This window comes from Nothoprocta perdicaria, unplaced genomic scaffold, assembly GCF_003342845.1.
Source record: "Nothoprocta perdicaria isolate Ctin4 unplaced genomic scaffold, notPer1 scaffold_56, whole genome shotgun sequence".
Taxonomy (NCBI): Eukaryota; Metazoa; Chordata; class Aves; order Tinamiformes; family Tinamidae; genus Nothoprocta; species Nothoprocta perdicaria.
In genome coordinates this window covers 1,917,175-1,937,246 of record NW_020455821.1, presented here as the reverse complement: position 1 = coordinate 1,937,246, position 20,072 = coordinate 1,917,175, and the positions used below count along the sequence as shown (strand labels likewise).

The window sequence follows — 20,072 nt, the reverse complement described above, 5'->3', positions numbered from 1 at the left end:
CGCTTGCGGCGACAGCAGGGCTGCTCCTTCCGTGTCGCGAGCGCGTTCTCAGGGCGTTCCTCCTGGTGCGCTGCGGAGCTGGAAATAGCGGCTTGATCGGGAAAAGTAAGTTGTAGGAGCTAAAAATGGCATAAGCTGCTCACTAACTGAGCACTTAATTAAGCTTTTTTTTTTTTTTCCTTTATCCCAGCAAGTGGTTCTAGATTCGTTTAAATTGTATCGCTCTCTGTGTTATGTGAAAGTGCTTCACTTGGTACTGGACATTAAGAAAAAGGTAGAACTTTCCATTTTTAAGTTAAAAGATTTTTAAGACTTATGCTGCGATGTCTACTATATTTGTATAATAACTACAGGAAGAATAACTATATAGTAAGTCTAGCTTTTTGAAAGATAGTGTATTTTTTTCTATCTTGGAGCCGCTTTCGAACATTTAATGATTTAGAAGTTGTAGCTGTTGTGTCAGTTTTAGGTTTTAGCTTAGCAGGGAGAAAAGTCCCGTGAACATCAGCAAAAATTACAGGTATTCTTGTTAGCCTAGAATTGTTCGATAGCATGTAATTTGAGAGCAGAAACTGCACTTTGAATATAGCAATAAAAAGATGAGAGTAGCATTGTAAACTTTGAAATTTGTTTTAGGGCTAAGAAGGAAAACTTGATCTCCTGCAACTACTGGAAATTCTTTACAAGTATTGTATATGCAACAGAAAGATAATCTGACTTTGGAAAGGTTTTGAGACTAATTTAAAAGTGCCAAATGCTCATCTAGTGGTGTAAAGTTCACTTCATAATTTATCAGACACAGTCTTTTGATGACCCAGTTCTGCTAGTGCTGCTGCTTTTTCGATGCCATCTTTTTGGCATATTCTTATTATGAAACTTATCAAAATGTAATTCCTTATGTTCTTTAGAGCCTTGAATGTCCCATTACTGCCTTTTTCTTATTGTCCAAGTAATTATTTTTAAATGACTTTTTTTGTCAGTGTGACGTTAACAAATGTATATAGACATGTGGGGTTTTTTTAATATATATAATGAAAGTATTGTCAGAAGAGATGGCAAAAATACAAACAAAATACTGTCCTTAAATTGTCATATCAAAAATTACCTCCAGAAACAGATTTCAGCACTTAAGAAAAATTTTATTTCAGTCTACATGACATACGCTGTTTGCATGGAACACGTTTGATCATTCCTATTTCCTGAAATTTAAAGTTCGTTGCGTCACTGTTGTCATTGTTTTCTTTGCTGATTTCTGTTGCTACTTTGGTTAGCAATTTGGAATCATGATGAGGAACACAAGCCCACACGCCTGATTGTCTCAGTCCTTGAAAACGATCTCTTGTTGTCTGGTTATTCTATCAATGCTCTATGTTCAGGCAGACTTGTTTCCTTTTTTACACAAAGAGCTACACTCAGAAAACATGCAGTGTATATTTGAGTTTCATCCACATCATGTGCATTTGTATGTGTATGTACATACATTTTCTTTACTATTTCCTTGACATAATTTTTATCATTGAAATCATTGTTATTCAGGTCGTCTGATACCTGTTGTAAACAAAGAAAGACAGCTTCAAAAATTTGCATCTGCATGTTTGCAAGTATAATTATTTGTTTGCAGTGTTGCTCCCATGGCTAAGGACAAAAATTAGTTAAGCCTCACAAGATGTTTGGAGATACTTTCTTACAGTACTTTGGTAATTAACAAGCACATATACACTGCCTGGTAAAATGGGAATTTGAACTCAGTTGAATCCCGTGAATCAGTCATAGTAGCCCTTTTTAAAATGTTGTATTTGTTCAGTGATATTCCTTGGCTGCTTTTCTCATCCCTTAGGAAATTCTCTTCTTCATTCCTACTAGCCTACTTGGCAGTTAATGCCTACCCATAACAATTGTTTCTTCTCTTGGTTCCATACAGCTCATCCCTTTATAGTCTGTCTTCTCCAGGGTAGCAACAGCAGAAGAAGCAGCAGCTGCAGTTGGAAGTGATAAGGGGACTTCATGGGCTTACGTTTGTAGTCCCAGATGTCAACTCCGGCGCACCTCCCACTGATGCTTTTAGTATTATTGCTACAGTTGGTGTTACTGGTGGTGATACTTCTCTTGGACGAAGGTTAATAGGTTCCTTCTGTTTTAGAATTGGAAAAAGTTGGCACTGAACTGCATCTCTGAGAGTGTTAAAAATGCTCTTACTTTTGTCTTGCCATAGAATGAAAGATACGGACAGAGTTCTTCTTGTAAAGAAATAGAAATATCTACATCTTGGACTATGTTTCATAAATCAATGGCAAAAATCAGCGTAAGTGCCACTTTGAGCGTTCTTGTGCTGCCATGTGTAAGTGGCAGTTTGTCTGTTGAAGCAAGTTCACCAGTAGTGCTGAGGACTTCTAAAAAGTTGAACGGTGATCTCAAGGAAATGTGAATAACTTCCTATGCATACGGTCTTAGTGTGTCTCAGAAAGAGCTTTTTGTTTGTTTGTTTTACCTAACACTTGCCTGGTATAACTATTCATAACGGCTTGTCTTCAATATGCTAAAAAAGTTAGCCTGAATATATATCTGTTCAAGAAGTGAAAGTAGAGGAAGGGTTGATTTTCTTTAAAAGTTTTCATGTTACTAAATCGATTATTAAAAGGATGATTACAATTTCTTCATACCTTTGGCCTTACTGAGTTTAAATGAAGGTCAGAAATGATGGCTGCAACATAGATTTTTGACATCATGGACTAGATATTTTGGAATATGTGACAGAAGTAATGAATTCTACAACTGCAGTAAATAGATATGCATGTGGATAACCAGTCTACCAACCAGCCAAACCTGGATCTTTCACCCGCATCCATTAAGAATATGCTTTTTTTTTTTCTTTTTCTTCCCATGATCCCTCACCTCATTCATACTCCGTTTCTTCTGCTTGCATAGAATCATTTCTAGCTCTTTCTGATCTTTTAACAGATTAAGTCCCAATCTTAATTCAGTCTGCTAAAAGAAAATAAATAACTAATAATGGATCTAACATACTTTTAAAATTATTTGGAAGTTTTTTGTGGCTTTTTTTTTTTGAAAGTCAGCATCAGGAATCTGAGGATTCCTAGTATGATTATTTATAATGAATGTCGTCATAGCATAAGTTGAAAAATAAGAGATATATCAGTATATATAGACTACTTTTGATAGGATTCAGACAACATGTGATTTATAAGGTTGTTAGGATTAAGTATGAAATGTATCATTTAGAAATCTTGAAAATTAAGTTTCATTATCTTTTGCTTTTATTACCATCTGCAAAAAAAAAGATAGAAAATAACAAGTCCACAGTGTACTGGTTGCGATAATTAAAGTTATAGAAGCCCTATCATCATTTTTTTAATGCTATCAGTAAATTTACTTTTAATCTCACCTCTTACATTCTGCCTCATTACTTCTGGATACTCTTAAGAAGTACTGACAGAATGGTGAATAGCACCTAACTTCAGCTAGAATCTTAGTTTTTATTTTCAAAGGATATATACCCAAGGCCCTAGCCCTTATGAGTGTGGAAAAAAAATAAAAAAGGTTGAAAAGATATTTTAGGTGTTCAGAAAAAGAGAAAAACCTTAATTATCACAGAAGTAAATTATAAAGGAAAACTGTTGCTCAAAGCCATCCCCAAGTTGCTAAGTCTTGTCATAATATCAGTCCCTAATTTTGCATGCTACCCACTGCACAGACACTTACATTCTTTACTTTTTACAGCAACTAACTGTTTATAAATAATCTATTACTGTGAATTTTTAAAAATAATTTGAGGGTAATCATTCCAGATGTTCTGATTAACTTCTTAACTTGCATGGGACATAGAATAATTCACAAAAATAATGTCTGGCACTGTTTGCAGAAGTTACTGAAATTTTATAATTCTCCAGGTGCAATAACATTTGGAAAAGTATCTTTTTTAATGATTTTTGTTTTCAGTATTTATTCAGTTTCTCTGCTGGAGACAGACTAATCTATTGGCATAATTTTGACAAGACTAACTTTTTCTGTTCAAAACAATTTTAGGTTTTTTATCTTAACTTTTCCTGTACATCTGCCTTGGAAATTTCGATAAATAGCTGTCAACTCAATATATGATTTTCCTTTGATGTCCTGTAGGTTCGCAGATGGGTCAGGGACTCTGGAGAGTTGCTAGGAACCAGCAGCTGCAGCACCAAGGATACAGTGGACAAGGCTATCTTCCCAGAGAGCATGGTAGGAGGATAGCTACTAACAATGTTCCCAGTACAAGCCATCGCAAACAAACCCAAGGAGGCATTGACATCTACCATCTGTTGAAGACAAGAAAATCTAAAGAACAAGAAGGATTCATTAACCTGGAGATGCTGCCCCCAGAGCTTAGTTTCACCATTTTATCATACCTGAATGCAACTGATCTCTGTCTGGCTTCATGTGTCTGGCAGGATCTTGCAAATGATGAGCTTCTCTGGCAAGGGTAAGCCAATAATAAAAAATCACCTGAATGTAGTAAAAATTATTAGATGTAAATTTTGTCTCAGTATGTGCTTTGTTGGTGTAGTATTTTTTTAAAAAATCCTGAAGTAATTGAAATTTAACACAGGAGAAACATGAGTACAATTTAAAAATATATTATTCTGCATTTGCAATTACTAGAAAGTGTTAGTGGAGATTACATTTACACAGTTGTTGTGTTACTACAAACCAGTTGGATATATCACAGAGGTAAACAAGGATTTGTCTTCACTTTTGTATTGGATCAAAGCACAGCTGAAATGTTTCCCTTATTTCCTCTCTGAACTTCAGATAAGTATCCAGCTTAAGCAAGCAAACCTACCCAGCAAAAGCTGCAGCTATAAAGGGATGAAAACTCTGCATCTTTCTACTGCTTAATACATTGAGTATGTTTGAGCTTAATTATTGAAATAAGGGAAAATACAGATGAAATGTATTTGGAGGGTTGGAACTGGATCAGATAACCTGGATTGGTAAAGTCTGGGAAAAGGACAGGCGGAAGGCAGTGAATTAATGGTGTAATTTGGTGCAGATATGGCTTCCCACTCACTCGTGCACAGCTGTAGCACAAAGAAAGCCGCACAAACGTGTCATACTGCAGCAGGAGAACCTGTCCCTGTGGCCCAGGACTGTGGGGGCTGTTACGATGCCACCTGCTGGGATGTGTTTTGAGACTGCACGCAAATACACCCAATCCTGACTAATAAATATACTAAAAATTTTAATAACAGACAGGCTAAAGAAGTGTTACAACCAGTCTATTTCTGACTTTTCATAATGTTTAAGTACTTAGTTTTGTGGTGCTGGTAATGTTTTGTGTGTGTAAAATACATGAATACAGAAAGAAATTTGATATTAGACTTAATTCTATTTTCATAGGTTGTGCAAGTCCACTTGGGGTCACTGTTCTATATACAATAAGAATCCACCTCTAGGATTTTCTTTTAGAAAATTGTATATGCAGCTGGATGAGGGCAGCCTCACCTTTAATGCCAACCCTGATGAGGTAAGTGACCTGTTGCTGACAGTAATAGTTAAAATGACTGTAATTTTTGCTTAGTAATTATATAGAAGATACCTTTTAATAAGTGTTTGTTTTACTGCAGGATTGGTAGATACCAAATTATAGCCCTGTCCATAGTACCTGTGCACGCCATTTACATGGCTTGTCTCATAAGCCCCCTGCACAGCAGTCTCATCTGTGGATGCCTGTGGAAGTTTATAACCGTATATTGACAAAGAAACAAGGCGCAGATCCTGTCTGAAGACACAGTGGTCAGTTTAGAAAGGATTAAAAGCCCTCAAATAAATCATAATGCCAAAATGCTACTTTAAAGTATTGGTTTCATCATGCTTCAGTTGTCTTAAGTAAAGCAGGATGATACATGAAGAAATAAAATTAATTCTGTAACGATTGTGTTACCTTGTAAAACATTTTTGTAAAAAACATAAAACATTTTGTAAAACATAAATATTTCTACAATTGATCTGCAAAATATAGTTTATGCTAATGTGGCAAACAAAATCCCCAAAAAGCTAATATAAACACACAAAATTAGTATTATTAAAAATAGGTAGTAAAAATTAGTACCTAAAAAAGTACCTAAAAATAGGTACTACTGAAATTTCCTAAATAGCAGTCTGATTTGATTTTTTCCCCTTTGGGGATTGGGGTGGGAGGGGTTTGTTTTGCATAAACATACTACTACTTCACAATAAATGGTACCATATATTAATTACCAAAAAATCCCCTATAGAATGAAAAGGTTTCTATGTATTAATTCATGTGACTAGCTGAAAAAGTCAGTTTCCACCTTTTCTCTGTCACTTATCAAAGAAGAAAGCAGTGTGACAGTGGATAATTATTGCCTGGGAGATATGCAGCTAAAACCAAAGTGATAAATGGAATCGTGCACACACAGCATCACACACAACACCCTCCTGATTCATGTTTTCCAGGAAAAGATAAGTACACAATATTGAACAAAACCAAGTATTAACTTCCTACATATACACAAGGAAGTGGTAATTGAATAAATCCAAAATAAGAACAGGGCTCAGAGGCGTGGAAAGATGTGTTTTTGGAGCTAGTAGTTTATATTGCTGCTCTGATGCAGAAAACATGTTCTTATGCTGCAGGGTGAAATAAAGCAGTCATACGAATCATTACAACAATGTGACTTTTTTTTCACTCTTGATTCTTGCTTTATGTTATATTTTACTTGAGAAAGAGAACAACAACTCTTATTATTAATCACAAAGTAGAGCTTTTGGTAATTTCTGTGGTATAGTGTTGCTTGTACTGCAGTACATCCTTCTGAGAGGTTCTGTCTGCGGTTTGCCACTCAGGAGTGATGAGCATTGATTTCCAAGAGGATTTTAGTGAATTTAGTATTAAATGTGAAGCTTTTTGAATGAAAATCAATGTTTAGATAATGAGAATGTAATTTCAAGAGTGCATATCCTAATCAAGTCTTAATGGTAACACTTTTGCCCACTGAGATTTTTCTTTGCCTTTATTTGTTTTAAGATACTTCTTCACTTACTGTCTTAGTCTATAATAGGCTGGGATTTTTTTCCAGCCCAATGTTATTACAAATCTGGTAGGTTGAAAGCATTTGAAGGCCTTGTGAAAGGCACTGAGTTAGAGGTTTTGTTTTTAAAGGAAATCAAGAGGCAAAATTGGAGTTATGGATTAGCCTAAATTAGGCATTAAATCTGTACCACTACATTTGCTTCTTCTGGGTTCATTATGGTTTTGTTGCAATGATGGAGGTTTGAACAGTCTGCTTCAAGCCTAGTGAGAAGTTGAGTATCAGGGTATCTCCTAAAGGCTTCTGTTCCTCTCTCCCTGTGCGGCACCGTAGCCTGGTAGGAATCATTCAGGGCCTGAGTTTAAGGAGAATTCACGAATACCATTGCTTTTCTTGCTTACAACTGTGATATTGGCAGAATTATTATTAGAAAGACACTGTGACTGGAATATATGATATGACATTCCCCTATTACAAACTGTGTCTCCGAATTTCCTGCCAAACTCTGCTTTACATTTGATAACAGACCCGATCAAAAAACTCTAAAAGTAAGAATACTTACAGCCCCAGGAGCGCGATTCTCCAAAGGACACCGCCCATGTCATGAAAATGGGTAACCAGGCTCCACAGCAGCAGCTCCAGAGCTAGCGGTGGCTCACGGGGTAGGGGAGAGCATCCGCACACTTTGTGGTAGGATTCTCCGGTTAGCCCTTGTTGTGTGCATGGCGTTGTGCTATCTATCTGCTGCAGTTTCACGTACTGGCTGTGTGCATGAGCTTGCTCACATCCTCCTGAAAGGATGTGCCTAACCACACTGCGCATAATTGGGGAAAAAAAAGAACATCCAGTGCATGTCTTGCTTCTGATTTGGGAGGCTTTTTTCCATATGGCAGCACCGTTGTAGAAATGAGGGGTGGCGGGGGTAGCTGTAGTATCAAGACTCGACTATGAAAACTATTGCTGTGCAGTCTGCTACGTGGTCTCGGCTGTATTTTATTCTAGTGTATTGTGTATGTGAGGTGTTTATCATGCAGTGCTCGTTCTGTATCACGTTACACTTATGGCTCAGAATTCGTAAGCACCCATAAGGTATCTCCAACTGTTTGGTATGCTGTTTCTGACTCCCTATACAATATACTTCCATTTTATTACATGGGATTTTGTTATGACATAATTGGAATTGAAGGTGGAAGAGCTAATACATTTGTCAGGAAAGGAGATTTAATCTTGTTTCCTTCCTAATGATGACAGTTCTATCCAATTCTGTTAAATAGCATTTATTTTTATGAATCCGGTGGATTTTGGACAGCACTGTAGCCCTCAGAATTCAATAAGCCCAGGATTTTCTTCACACAGTATACTAACTTAATAAAATACAGCAAGCAGAGACATGCTTACACTGAGCCTGGCTTTCTACTTTCCTAATTGATTTTCTTATTCATCACCCTAGTTTTTGTCAGGGAGGTGAGTTTTCTGTCCTTTTTTAGTTATAAATGCATTTTTGGAGACTTTCATAAAGAAACCTTAACTGTCTTTTAATTATGGCTAGTCTGCAGATAGTAGAATATTTATTGTGCAGTGTATTTCTAACCATATTTCTGTTGAAGGTCAGCAGCTTGTGACTTAAGCAGAAAACTTACCATTTTTTTCCATAGAGAACAAGCCATGTTTGAGATGCATTGATTTATTTGTCCTAAGAAAATTAAAAGTATGTGCATGTGGGAGGAGGAAGGAATTGCTCTGTGTGATTTATGTAAAAAGTGGGAATGGATCAGACAGCTGAATCCTTTTTAAAACTACATTTTAAATTAGATAATATTAATCTTGTAAATTATCAGTTCTGGAAGCTGTGCAACATGAAGAATATTTCTGCATTTAAAACACTCCATCACAAATTTAATATAACCATGGTTTTGAAATGTTGTGAAAATACTGTTAGCAGAGAAGAAAATTAAAGCAGAACTTAAATCGACCTAAAAAAAAAAAAAAAAAAAGAATTAAACTGATTTTAGATACTTGCCTGAATATAATGAATGGAAAGACTCCACAAAAATAAATGCCACAGTGATTTTGTCTTGGGCGCTGTCAGAAGGCAAGGTAGAAGTGGCATTACTGTAACAGAATAAATTTGCAATAAAAGCACCTCCTGACTTGAAAAGCTATAAAAAATAATATATTGAATTGCAAAGAGCTGTTTTTGTTATTAGTATTGAGCCATAGTTAAGATAGTTATTTGTAAATACAGTGAAAGAAACACTTCCATACATTAAGATGTTATTCTGAGCTGTCCAAAATTCAGTCGTAACATTCATGGCCAAGTAAGACAAGGTGTCTCTAAGGCCTCCTTCCTAATTCCCTAGTGCAAAGGACATAATATAGACAAACATAAGGAAGGTAGATACAGAGCTCCTGTAAATCTTGGCTGCTATAATGTTCACCTAATTACCTTTCCACTAAGCCAGAATTACAAGGACATATGTGTGGGATCCCCTTCTGTGCTTCTTAAGCGTTACAAAAAGGTCTTCAGAAGCAGTAGATAGTGGCAAAGATCTGTGTAGCTGCATCAGTCGAATGTTTTCCGGAGAATGACCAGGTGACTGATAAATAATCTTAACATAGCTTAAAATAGTGTGTTAACTACTTATTTCAGCTAGTAAACCTACTCCAGGTGACCGTTTTACCCAGCAAAACTGATTTATTTGAAAGGTGGGCTGTGAAAGGAGTTCATTTACAGTTTTACAAAAAGCAGACTTGATGACGTGGTGATAAATCTTGTAAAAATAAATGGCATTAGTTGCGAGCAAAAATCGAAGATCTTTGCAACAATAGAAATCTGATTTCTCTTTAAAAATGTTTCTTATTCTTTGAGAAGAAATAAAAAGCAACTAAAAATGATGATGTCAAAGTAGATACGAGTTACACTCTTTGTTCTTAAAGGAGATGAGGAAAATGAGGCAAGAAATAACATCTACAAAGATAGTGTATGGTGGGGAGAGAGGGAATTAGAGATGGAGAATAAGAATGCTTTGCAAAGAGCTGGTAGTCTCTCAGATAAGGATCCCACATTAAACTGTAATCTAATGCAGGAATTAAGTGATTTATGGAATTTAATGGCACAGAAAAACCAACCTGTTTGACTCTGGAAGGAGGCGTTCCTTTCATGCTGTGCACTCCATGAGGTGCCGGGTATTTTTCTGGATATGTCACAGAAGTCCCTGTTAAATAATTGTAGGGGGAATGGGCTTTAAAAGTAAAACACTACTGAGACTTCCTCTTCAGGCTTCAGTTTACACCAGCTTAAGCAAATGCTTATTACTGAAGCAAATACCTAAGCCTAAGGATGTAGGTAATGGAAACAGAGTTAAGCCAAGGATGTAAAAGGCTAGTGCAGCCCTAGTGCTTTACTGATTATCATATATAAACTGCCAAAATACTCTATACAATAAGCAGTTGATTTTCCTTTTGGTTCCTCTTTTTTCGATTCCCATTTGAGATGCAAGAATTATTTAACTGTATGTAGCCCTGTATCTATCTCTCTCATATGCAAAATTGAAGAGCACTAGGAAATTATATACCGAATGAGAGGTTGTTCCTTTGCCTTTATAGGTGTAAACTTAGAACTTCAAAATATTTTTCCAGGCTGACCTTCAAGTTCTAATATGAGAAGATTCATTCAAAAACATTTTTAGACATCTTTTAAAATTGATTGAGGTGGTATTGCATTATCCTAAATTCTTTTATTCAGGAATTTCCTGAATAAATTTCCTGGGCACATTGTATGTATTTCAGCATCATGCTATAAAAACAGATCGGTAATGTAACTTTAAAAATAATAACTCAGAACAACCCTCATTTCCCATGAAATTGATATGAAAATAAGTGGTTAGTTATCCTCAGGTTTAAATATTTTTGTTGCCTTTTTTTAACAGTTTTAAAATGTGTTAAGTTGGTTTAGATTCTAAAATCGTGAGAAAATAGTTTTGTGCTTTGGAATATTTTAATGAACAAAAAGAATTCAGAATATCACTAAAATATTTCAATATGATATTTGGCATGTTTATTCTGAAAGAAATGTGTGCTTGACAAAGCATGGAAAATTCTAGGAATGATAATATGAGTATGGAATACATATGATCTATTTTTTAAAAAACAGATTTTTAATTAAAAACTTCTGAATTATGTGTACGCATATTTACATATGTGTTTATATTCACTGGTGCTTTGAAATCAACATGTTTATTTTCATTATCACACATTTAAACAAATGCATTTAATGCATTTATTTGAATGTGGCACACCAATACATGTGAGAATGTTGATGTTAATGTTTTCATAAAAGATATTAATGGCAAAACACATCATGGCTAAGAATTTCTTGTTTACAACAGGTATGAAGTTAACCATCGTGGTCCTTGCCCCAGATGAAGTACAATTATAAAACTATGTAAACAAAAATACTAGTCTGAGCTGTGAAGAAAACACTACAGAACCATCATGCTTTCTATAGGATTCATAATTTTACATTTCCTAGTATGAGTATGTGTAAAATCTGTACCATAACAATGCATTATGTTTCTTTACATTTGATATAAAATTGTAAATTGTGTTGTGCATGTTCAGGTGTCATTTGGGGAAGAAAAATCATTCTGCTTTTAGAAAAATAAAAGTAGTAGGATTATATCCCTRTGTTGCTAAGTACAGGGCTTGTTTCTAAAACCAGTATGAAGATTAAACTTAATTACATAAAAATATCTTTTATCTTAGGGGGTCAACTACTTCATGTCCAAGGGCATTCTAGACGATTCGCCAAAGGAAATAGCCAAGTTTATCTTTTGTACAAGAACACTAAATTGGAAGAAGCTGAGAATCTACCTGGATGAAAGGTAATTTGAATCTCTCCATGCAGGACCATACACATCAGACGTGACTGCAGTCAGCATTAGCAGGCCCTACACTCTTTTGTTCATAAGTAGTGTATAATGAGGCACTACAAGTAAAAACCTTCCTCTTTTTTTATCAGAGTCCTTAATAAAAAGGATCAGTATAGAAGAGTATTCTTGGCTTTTCCTCAAACTGGTTTCCAGATTTGCTTCAGATCTATTTCACACATCGGTCTGTGTAGGCTAGTCCACGTCCTTTAGGTGTTTCTGTGCTAATGGAAAACTCCGGTGTGTTGCACCCTAATGGAGTTAGACTTTAAATAGTTTTTAGGAGCAAATTTTATTTCATTTAAGCCTCATTTTAACAGGATACTACTGTACCAACATATACTTAGGCACCAAACGTGCATCATGCACACAATTTTTTCCTTTTTCCTTTCATCCTGTATTTGTTCTGGCTTTCTCAGATAGTTTAAAGGAAATGACGTCTGCATATGTGCTATGAATGAATATGCATGTACAGAAACTTAGAATTCTGATTAATGTGTATTTTTGTAGTATGTGGCTACTATAATAAATGTCAGGAAAAGGTATGGTTATAGTATTATCCTTGCCTTGTTAGTTGTAGTTTTTGTCTTTCAGCAAAAATACAAAACTCAGAAGCTATTCTAAAGATCTGATTTTGATTTTTAAATCTACATTTTAGAATTTTTAAAGTTAAAAAAACCCTTTAGTTATGTGGGATTTTCTTCTTCCAGGCGAGATGTTCTGGATGACCTTGTGACCCTGCACAACTTCAGAAATCAGTTTCTGCCAAATGCACTGAGGGAGTTCTTCAGACACATCCATGCTCCCGAGGAGCGGGGCGAGTACCTGGAGACTCTTATAACAAAGTTCTCTCACAGGTTCTGTGCTTGTAACCCTGACCTGATGAGAGAGCTTGGCCTTAGCCCTGGTAAGGCGAGAGAACTTTGTACAGCTAATCAACCTTTACGATGTTGCACATAGTCATGTTACCATAAGTGGGTAACGTGACTGTTCATGATGGTACCATATAATTATACAAGTACAGACTCTGGCTTGGGAGAGTCTTTTACCCGTGTTCAGTATGTAGACATCTCCCATACAGGTTGTAAAAAGACCAAAAATTAAAATGCAGATTATTTTCTTAGATGTAATTGATGATAGAGAAAGAAGGAAAAAAAAAAGAGGGGGGGAAGGGGACATATCTTTTTCTTCCCTTTTGCCTGTCCTTAAGCTCTCTAGTATCTCTAAGTTCCCCCTTGCAAAGACTTAAGCACTTAACATTTTGCCCTTTGGATAGTCCCACAGAAGGGAGAGGGAATTTGTGCCTCACTGGCACTAACATGCATTTCTAATTGTCTTTAGCCAGCTTTCAGCACCAAGACTGCTCATATATTTCAAGATAAGCATTATCTTTATATTAATTTTTATTCCAATAGTTTATTTTTTAAACTAGTTTTTATATGTGTACATACAACTATATGCCCAGATGCTTGAAACTCTTACCTTTCTCCCTGTCCAAGACTCATTATTTTTAACATAATTTACTTATATTTTTATTATTATTTTGCTCTCTCTGTTGTCTAGATGCAGTTTACGTACTATGCTACTCTCTGATTCTGCTTTCCATTGATCTAACCAGCCCTCACGTGAAGAACAAGATGTCAAAAAGAGAATTCATCCGAAACACACGACGAGCTGCACAGAATATTAGTGAAGATTTTGTAGGGCACCTTTACGACAACATCTACCTTATTGGCCACGTGGCTGCCTAAAAAGCACAGTTTGCTAGGACTTAACATTTTAAACTTCAAGAACTAAATCTAGTGAAGAAACTAATTATTTTGTAGACTTGGGGGTTATTTTAGTGCTGGTCATTCTAACCTCTGTATGCAATCAGAGATTGTGTGTGTAAGTGTTTGTATGTGTATACTACCTTTTCTATCGAGTTACCATGGGAGCCGAAGGACTTGGAGATCTTTCTTAATATTTTTTAGTTTTGCACAAAACAATGTGATTTGTCTGACACAGCCCTTTATGAATGTTAAACTGACATTACAGTCTAAGCTGACGGAGTGGTGGATTTGTGCATTAGATTGGCTTGAAACTTTAATAAGTTCTTTTTAAAATACCATGTAATGTGTATATATTTAACTAAAGAGATTTATAATCATAATTATTTTATTGTAAAGAATTTTAACTAAAGTTTCTCCTTTCATCTCTTAAAAGTACTGTATTTCTTTTTCCTGCAGTTAAGGTCTTGCTTCATTTTTGCAGTGCTGATCACCTCAGATATGAAAGGAGCCTTGGTTGTAATATTACCACAAAGATTAATCTATGCCATGATGGAACACTCATAAAATACCTTAAAGGATGTTTATGGTATCTTAACTAATTTGAATAAGAATTTTTCAAATAGGAATTCCATCACATTTCAAGAAGATTTCAAGGGGTATTTTAGATGAATAGAGTAGGAACAGGGTAGGGAAACCCCTGGGTTAGTCGAGGGGGCTTGACTAACCACAGACACCGCAGCTGGTCACTGCGTCACCGTAACCAGTGGTCCTTGAGCACTCGAGTATTCAAGAGCATGAGCAGTACAACACAGTAGAAGTAAATGAAGATCTGCCTAGTTTTTGTTAAGGTAACTCATTTCAATGGAACATCACGTTCAATTAAGAAAAGGACAGTTCTATAAGAACTACTTTTTTTTTCAATGACATTAATTTATATATTCAGTCATTTCTAGTATCTGAATTCATCATAGTAACGGATTTTTTTTCCTGATGAATGCTGAGGTAGGAAAATAGTCTTGAGTCTGTTTTACAGATGAATTTGATTTTTAAGTAAGAAACCTACTTAAACTATGGCAAAGCCCGGGATTGAGTACAGGTTGTGCTTCCCCTTGGCACGCAAGCTGCCTGCTCTGCTATTTGCCCTTGCGCGTGGAGTGATGATTACACGTAGCTTAGGCAGTTATAGAAATTGTGATGCTAACAACAATGCACTGATTTAAGTCCACATAATGGCTATATAAATGAAGGAGAGGAAGAAAGGGGAGCTAGTGCAGTTATTCCAAGTATTTAGTATAACCAACAATTCTTCTATACTTATGGTCCATTAGCAAAAATGCACTGGAAGAGAGGTGTATGCATTACCTTTCCTCAGGGGTGAACTGCATGTGCGTTTGTGCAGCGACCGACCACAGCCCGGCGCCTGCAGAACTGCTGCCGCCTCCCAGCAAAGTTCCGCCGTGTCGCTGCCCTTCCGCAGGGAAGGGTTTCACCGCTCTGCTCTGGGCTCCTTCATGTGTTTCAGAAGGCCTGAGAATGCAAGTATCAATGGTGAAATAAGCTCAAGCACAAATGAAGGTACAGCACGAGAGCTTTGCTTAAACGTCTAAGTGAAACTTTTTAAATGATAAAAAGCATTTTTAGCCATAGGTCACCAGTGCTATGAAAAAGAAGATAAGCTGCAAAAAAGTAAGTTATGTTGTGAAAACCTTTAACATCTTACTATGCAGAACCAACACTACAGAAAAGGTTTTGAGTATTCCTCTTCAAAATACAACTTTCTAAAAAATACCTCTCAGAAGTTAGAGCCTTTTAAAAGACTTCAGAATCCACTGAATTCTTTTAGCACAACTAATTGGGAAAAGTATTCTTCTCATACCACACATGAGGAACACCACCCAATACTCTTCTCATGGGTAACTATGTTGACATCAGTGAATCTGTTAGATTTTGCACTGTAGATATGCATGTAATTCTTTAATCTGTCTTTTTTCTTAATTCCTGGCTACTCTCAGTACCCATCCTCAACCTCTGAGCAGAAAGAGCTTAGTCTGTCTGGCGTGGTGGAATACCTCTCTTCACAAGGTTTAGAAAGCCTGAGGGACAGCGTTACAGCCAAGAAGATAAATTCGAAACAGGATGATGTGCTTAAGGTTTTGATAAGACGTAAGTCCGGGAGAAACAAAAACCCACCTACGCATGTACAGATAACAGTATCTGACCTTTGCAAGAGGATTTTAACTAGCATTAGCACTGAGCACTGCCATACATTACATTAGAAAAGAGCAAATAAGAGCATGCCTCTTATTACTCAAATTAAGAGCACTCTCTCTAGGATGAAAATAGACATTTCTTCTTTCTTGCTGGACAGAAGTTATTTCTTCTTTATAAGAATCATTAAAGCACATAGTTTTCTTCCATCTAATAAAAAACCAAAAATCTTAGGCAGTTTTAACACCTCTTTTACAAAGGCAGAAAGATAATGTTTGAATTCTGTTAGTCTTCCTCCATACACCCTCTGAAAGCAAAATAGTGGGAAGATCTTCCTCAGTGCACTACTGCTTTCTCCACATATATTTTAAAAGGAATAAGTGATAGAAACATCACCGATCCTGATGCTACTAAGCGTGCTCACGGGTGTACTGTGAAAACTCCCTCATCAAGCACTCTGTAAGACGAAAGCAGAAGATCCCAAACTAATTAACTACATGAGTGCAACGAGATCCAGGGCGGCAAAGCGACTCCCCACTTCGGGTGCGATTCCCCCACTGCCTGCCCTCTGAACCCTGTTCCTCAGGAACCCCGGGAGAGCTTCTCGGTGCCGGGCTGTGCGGGAGCAGCACCCTGGCGGCGCTCGTCGCCTCGCTGAGGTAACTGGAAGCAGAAGTGGCGCCGCTGCTGCCCCACACGTGCAGGCCAGCGCCAGCCGGGTCCAAAGCCACGGCCCAAACACCAGCCGGGTCCAAAGCCACGGCCCAAACACCAGCCGCGTCCAAAGTGTTACACATATTTACGGAATGTCACATCTACGATGCACAACTCAGTTACAGAAAGTGACTGACCTTTTTTCCTAAACTTATTTCTAAATTTGAATATTTTTCATGCACACTCTGAGGAACAGATCATACAGCTGTGGCTACAGCTCTTTTTTTTTTCTAAGTAAAACAAAGCTGCTTCGGGTTATAATGAAGTGCAAAAGCCTAAGCTACTGTAAGTTAGAGGCAAGGCTGCCAATTTTGAAATGGACAAGAAATTATCATTCAGCATAAATAAATTTCAGTTTGTTCTCAGCAACACAGACACGCAGGAAAAAATACAGACAACTTCAAATTACAGGTTTAAGAAAATAAACTGTTTAGCTGGGCAAATAAATCTTACTATTGTCTCCTCGGTATGGTGAAGTTTAGTGACGATCATTATATAGATCAGTTAATCAATAGGAGTTGTTCTTTTTTGAAGTAACACTCTTGGTTTCTGTCTAAGCTATCATTGTGCAATTTGATATTTTTTACAGCTCTGTTATAAAAAAATAAGTTTTAGACTGAGTATTTAAGCAAAGACTGAAATATATCTACTTTATCATATTAAAAAGTAGAAAATAACACTAAGCATTTATAGAAGTCAAATTTATTTGCCTTATATTGGATTACAGTTAAAAATTTAAGAGAAGGGCTTTTCTTTTCACATATTTCATGTGAGTATCAAAACTAATAAACATTAAGGTCGATGACTTGTTCTCTGCCATTGTAAAATCCACCACTCTAATCTCCAAAGCACTGTTAAAGTGGACAAAGGACAGACTTAAAGGATTTCCTGTGTCTCCCATAGGCACATTACGGTTTCATTTTGGCTTAGAAATCATACATAAACATCTGTAATCTGCAAACAACAATTTCAGTAAGTAAAGATAAAAATCTATGTGGTCTTCTAATATTATGTATCAGATGCTAGAAGTTAAGGCTTTTAGTATACATGTAATTAAATCATAACCTGCTAGCTAGATTTTAGTTACAGAAATGTAACTTATACATAAAAGCTTCAAAGAACCACACTGCTACAACATCACTGCAGTGCTTCGGCTGACAGTGTTAATAAATTTACACTTTTACATTCTTACTCCTCCAAACAAGTTTAGAATAGTGGACTGTAAAATATTTACAAAGAAGGTACCCATGGCGTATGGGAGAATTTTTTCATTAAAAGTGAACTTTCCACATATTCTTCATAATTTTAAACAAAGCAATAACTGTAATTTATCAGAAAGGTGGGATAAATTAGGAAAGCCTTATTTTCAGGGATATTCAGTCCTAGCACCTATTACAGAAGCACTCAAGACTTTTAACAACATAATGCCAGCCTCCCTTTTAAGGTTAAAAATTATTTTGCATGTGTACATGACAAAAAAAGAAATCAAATATATTTGTCTGAGAGCAACATGGTCAGCATATCAGATCTTTTCAGAGAGAGTACTCATTTGTAAGAGTCAGCTTTTTTCCTGAGTGGTATTGGAGAGGAATGTTGGATTTAATTTAAAATGATTAATGAGATTTTGTCAGACTCCCTGCCTTTACCACCACTGCAGTTTGTCAGCACAACAACCTGGGAAACCCGGACGCCGCTCTGTCGCCCAAAACAGCTTTCCAGGAAAAAATAAACCTGAGTAAGTAGTGCCAGGTACATGTCAATGGGATTGTCTTTCAGCTGCTGACAGTTTAACTCTAAGTCAGGACATTTACACGCTCCAAGGAAGTGAACCTCATTCGTTATTTCTAGTCTGGCTTCGACAACGCAGACCAGCATAAACATCGCTTAAGGTTTCAGGGCCGGCAGATCATTTATTACTACCTTTATAGGAGAAAAAAAAATAAAAAAAAGAAAGAAAAAATCCCTTATAATCCATGCAAGCCAAGACACTTTTTTTTTTTTTTTTTTTTTTTTTAAATGAAAAACTATCAAATCTTGTTCAGAGAGCTTTTTCTGGAACATGCCCATATATACAACCGGTCTCATTTTTGGCTGTATTAAACTGTAGAATCTCCCTTTTAAGCCTCACTCATGTGCATCGGCTGCTGAGCCGCAAACTGGACCCAGAGCCGCCACATCCAGGTCAACAGAGTGGCTAAGGGTCCAAAGTTAACAAGTTCACAGCACTTTTGACAGGTAAAAGCAACATAAGAAAATGAATAATTCCTTTAAAAGATATGGTAGATATGAAAATGATGAAAAATAAATTATGTTTTTTTCTTGCATGCTTGCTTCCCCTGAGGCAATTCATGATGTTGTACATTAATTTAAAAAAGTCTTTTCAGCTTTCACACCAGCAAAAGCAGGCCCTTCCCCTTATAAAATACACACATCTCCCCTGCACACATATTTCTGCAATTGCATGACCATACACCAATTGACTGGCCTTTCATTTCCATCCCATGGACCTTTTTAGGCCATTTGCTACTCAACAGGGCAAAATTCCTATGAGTTTTCATAGACATTTAGATGGTGAAAAAAGACTTAGCGCTCACTGCCCTACACCAGGGACAACACACTTGTTCTGTGACAGGGTGCCATGGGTCTTTTCTATGACTTAGTATTAGAAAAAAGTATTTTCACAACTTGAGTTTCCCTGTCTTCACAACGAAAATCCTAAAAAATGTTATAGCTAGGCTAAACACAGTTTAATTGATACCTGTTTTTGTACTTGGAGAAACTCTCAAATAGGCCTGCTGACTACACAGAAATCCCATGCAAACATTTGTGTTTGCCTCCTATAGCAAGAATCACCTGCATAGCAAAAGGAGTTGGGAAAGCACTGAACTGCTTCAGATGCGTCAGACATGTGAGGGTAAACAAATGCAGGGTCTTGATATCACTGAATGTAACCTTTTACTTCTATATTTCACTGAGGAATTTATGTAAATGAATATAATAGTGACTGAGGCTCTCTAAAACGTGCCAATTTACAATAGACACACAACATTCATCTATCATAGTAAAAATGTTAATATCTGTTCTTTATTAGAATATCTAACAACGTAATAAAATAAAGTCACATGTTTAGGAATCAGCCTTTGTTTAAACTTCTCTTTTTTTTAAAGTCATTAATACATTATTTCCTTTTCATGTTGTTGATTTTTGATAGTGCACATGGTGCTATATAAGATATACCAAAATTCACTTAAAGACCTAATTTCAATATCTGAATATTACATAGCTACACATTGTGCTGAATTTCTATGTAAAAACAGCTTTTATTTAAGCTAAGACTCTGAAATGCACAGAGAATAACAATAACTACCTAATTTCTTTACATGAGCAGTATTATTAATAGTAGG

The 20,072-nt window shown here is 36.3% G+C and overlaps 1 protein-coding gene across 3 annotated transcripts; it reads left to right on the top strand.

Annotated features, from left to right (window-relative positions):
- Positions 1 to 14,064, top strand: FBXO8 (F-box protein 8). 3 transcript variants are annotated; one of them, XM_026048660.1, is made up of 7 exons: positions 1 to 105; positions 2,213 to 2,302; positions 4,138 to 4,474; positions 5,392 to 5,518; positions 11,811 to 11,929; positions 12,685 to 12,881; positions 13,538 to 14,064. In XM_026048660.1, exons 3-7 carry the CDS (start codon positions 4,146 to 4,148, stop codon positions 13,723 to 13,725), a joined length of 960 nt encoding a protein of 319 aa, XP_025904445.1. In that variant the 5' UTR covers positions 1 to 105; positions 2,213 to 2,302; positions 4,138 to 4,145; the 3' UTR covers positions 13,726 to 14,064. The 3 variants fall into 3 exon arrangements, with proteins under 3 accessions (XP_025904445.1, XP_025904446.1, XP_025904444.1); XM_026048659.1 differs by lacking the exon at positions 1 to 105 and adding an exon at positions 1,993 to 2,116; XM_026048661.1 differs by lacking the exon at positions 2,213 to 2,302.
- The last annotated feature ends 6,008 nt before the right edge of the window (positions 14,065 to 20,072 follow it).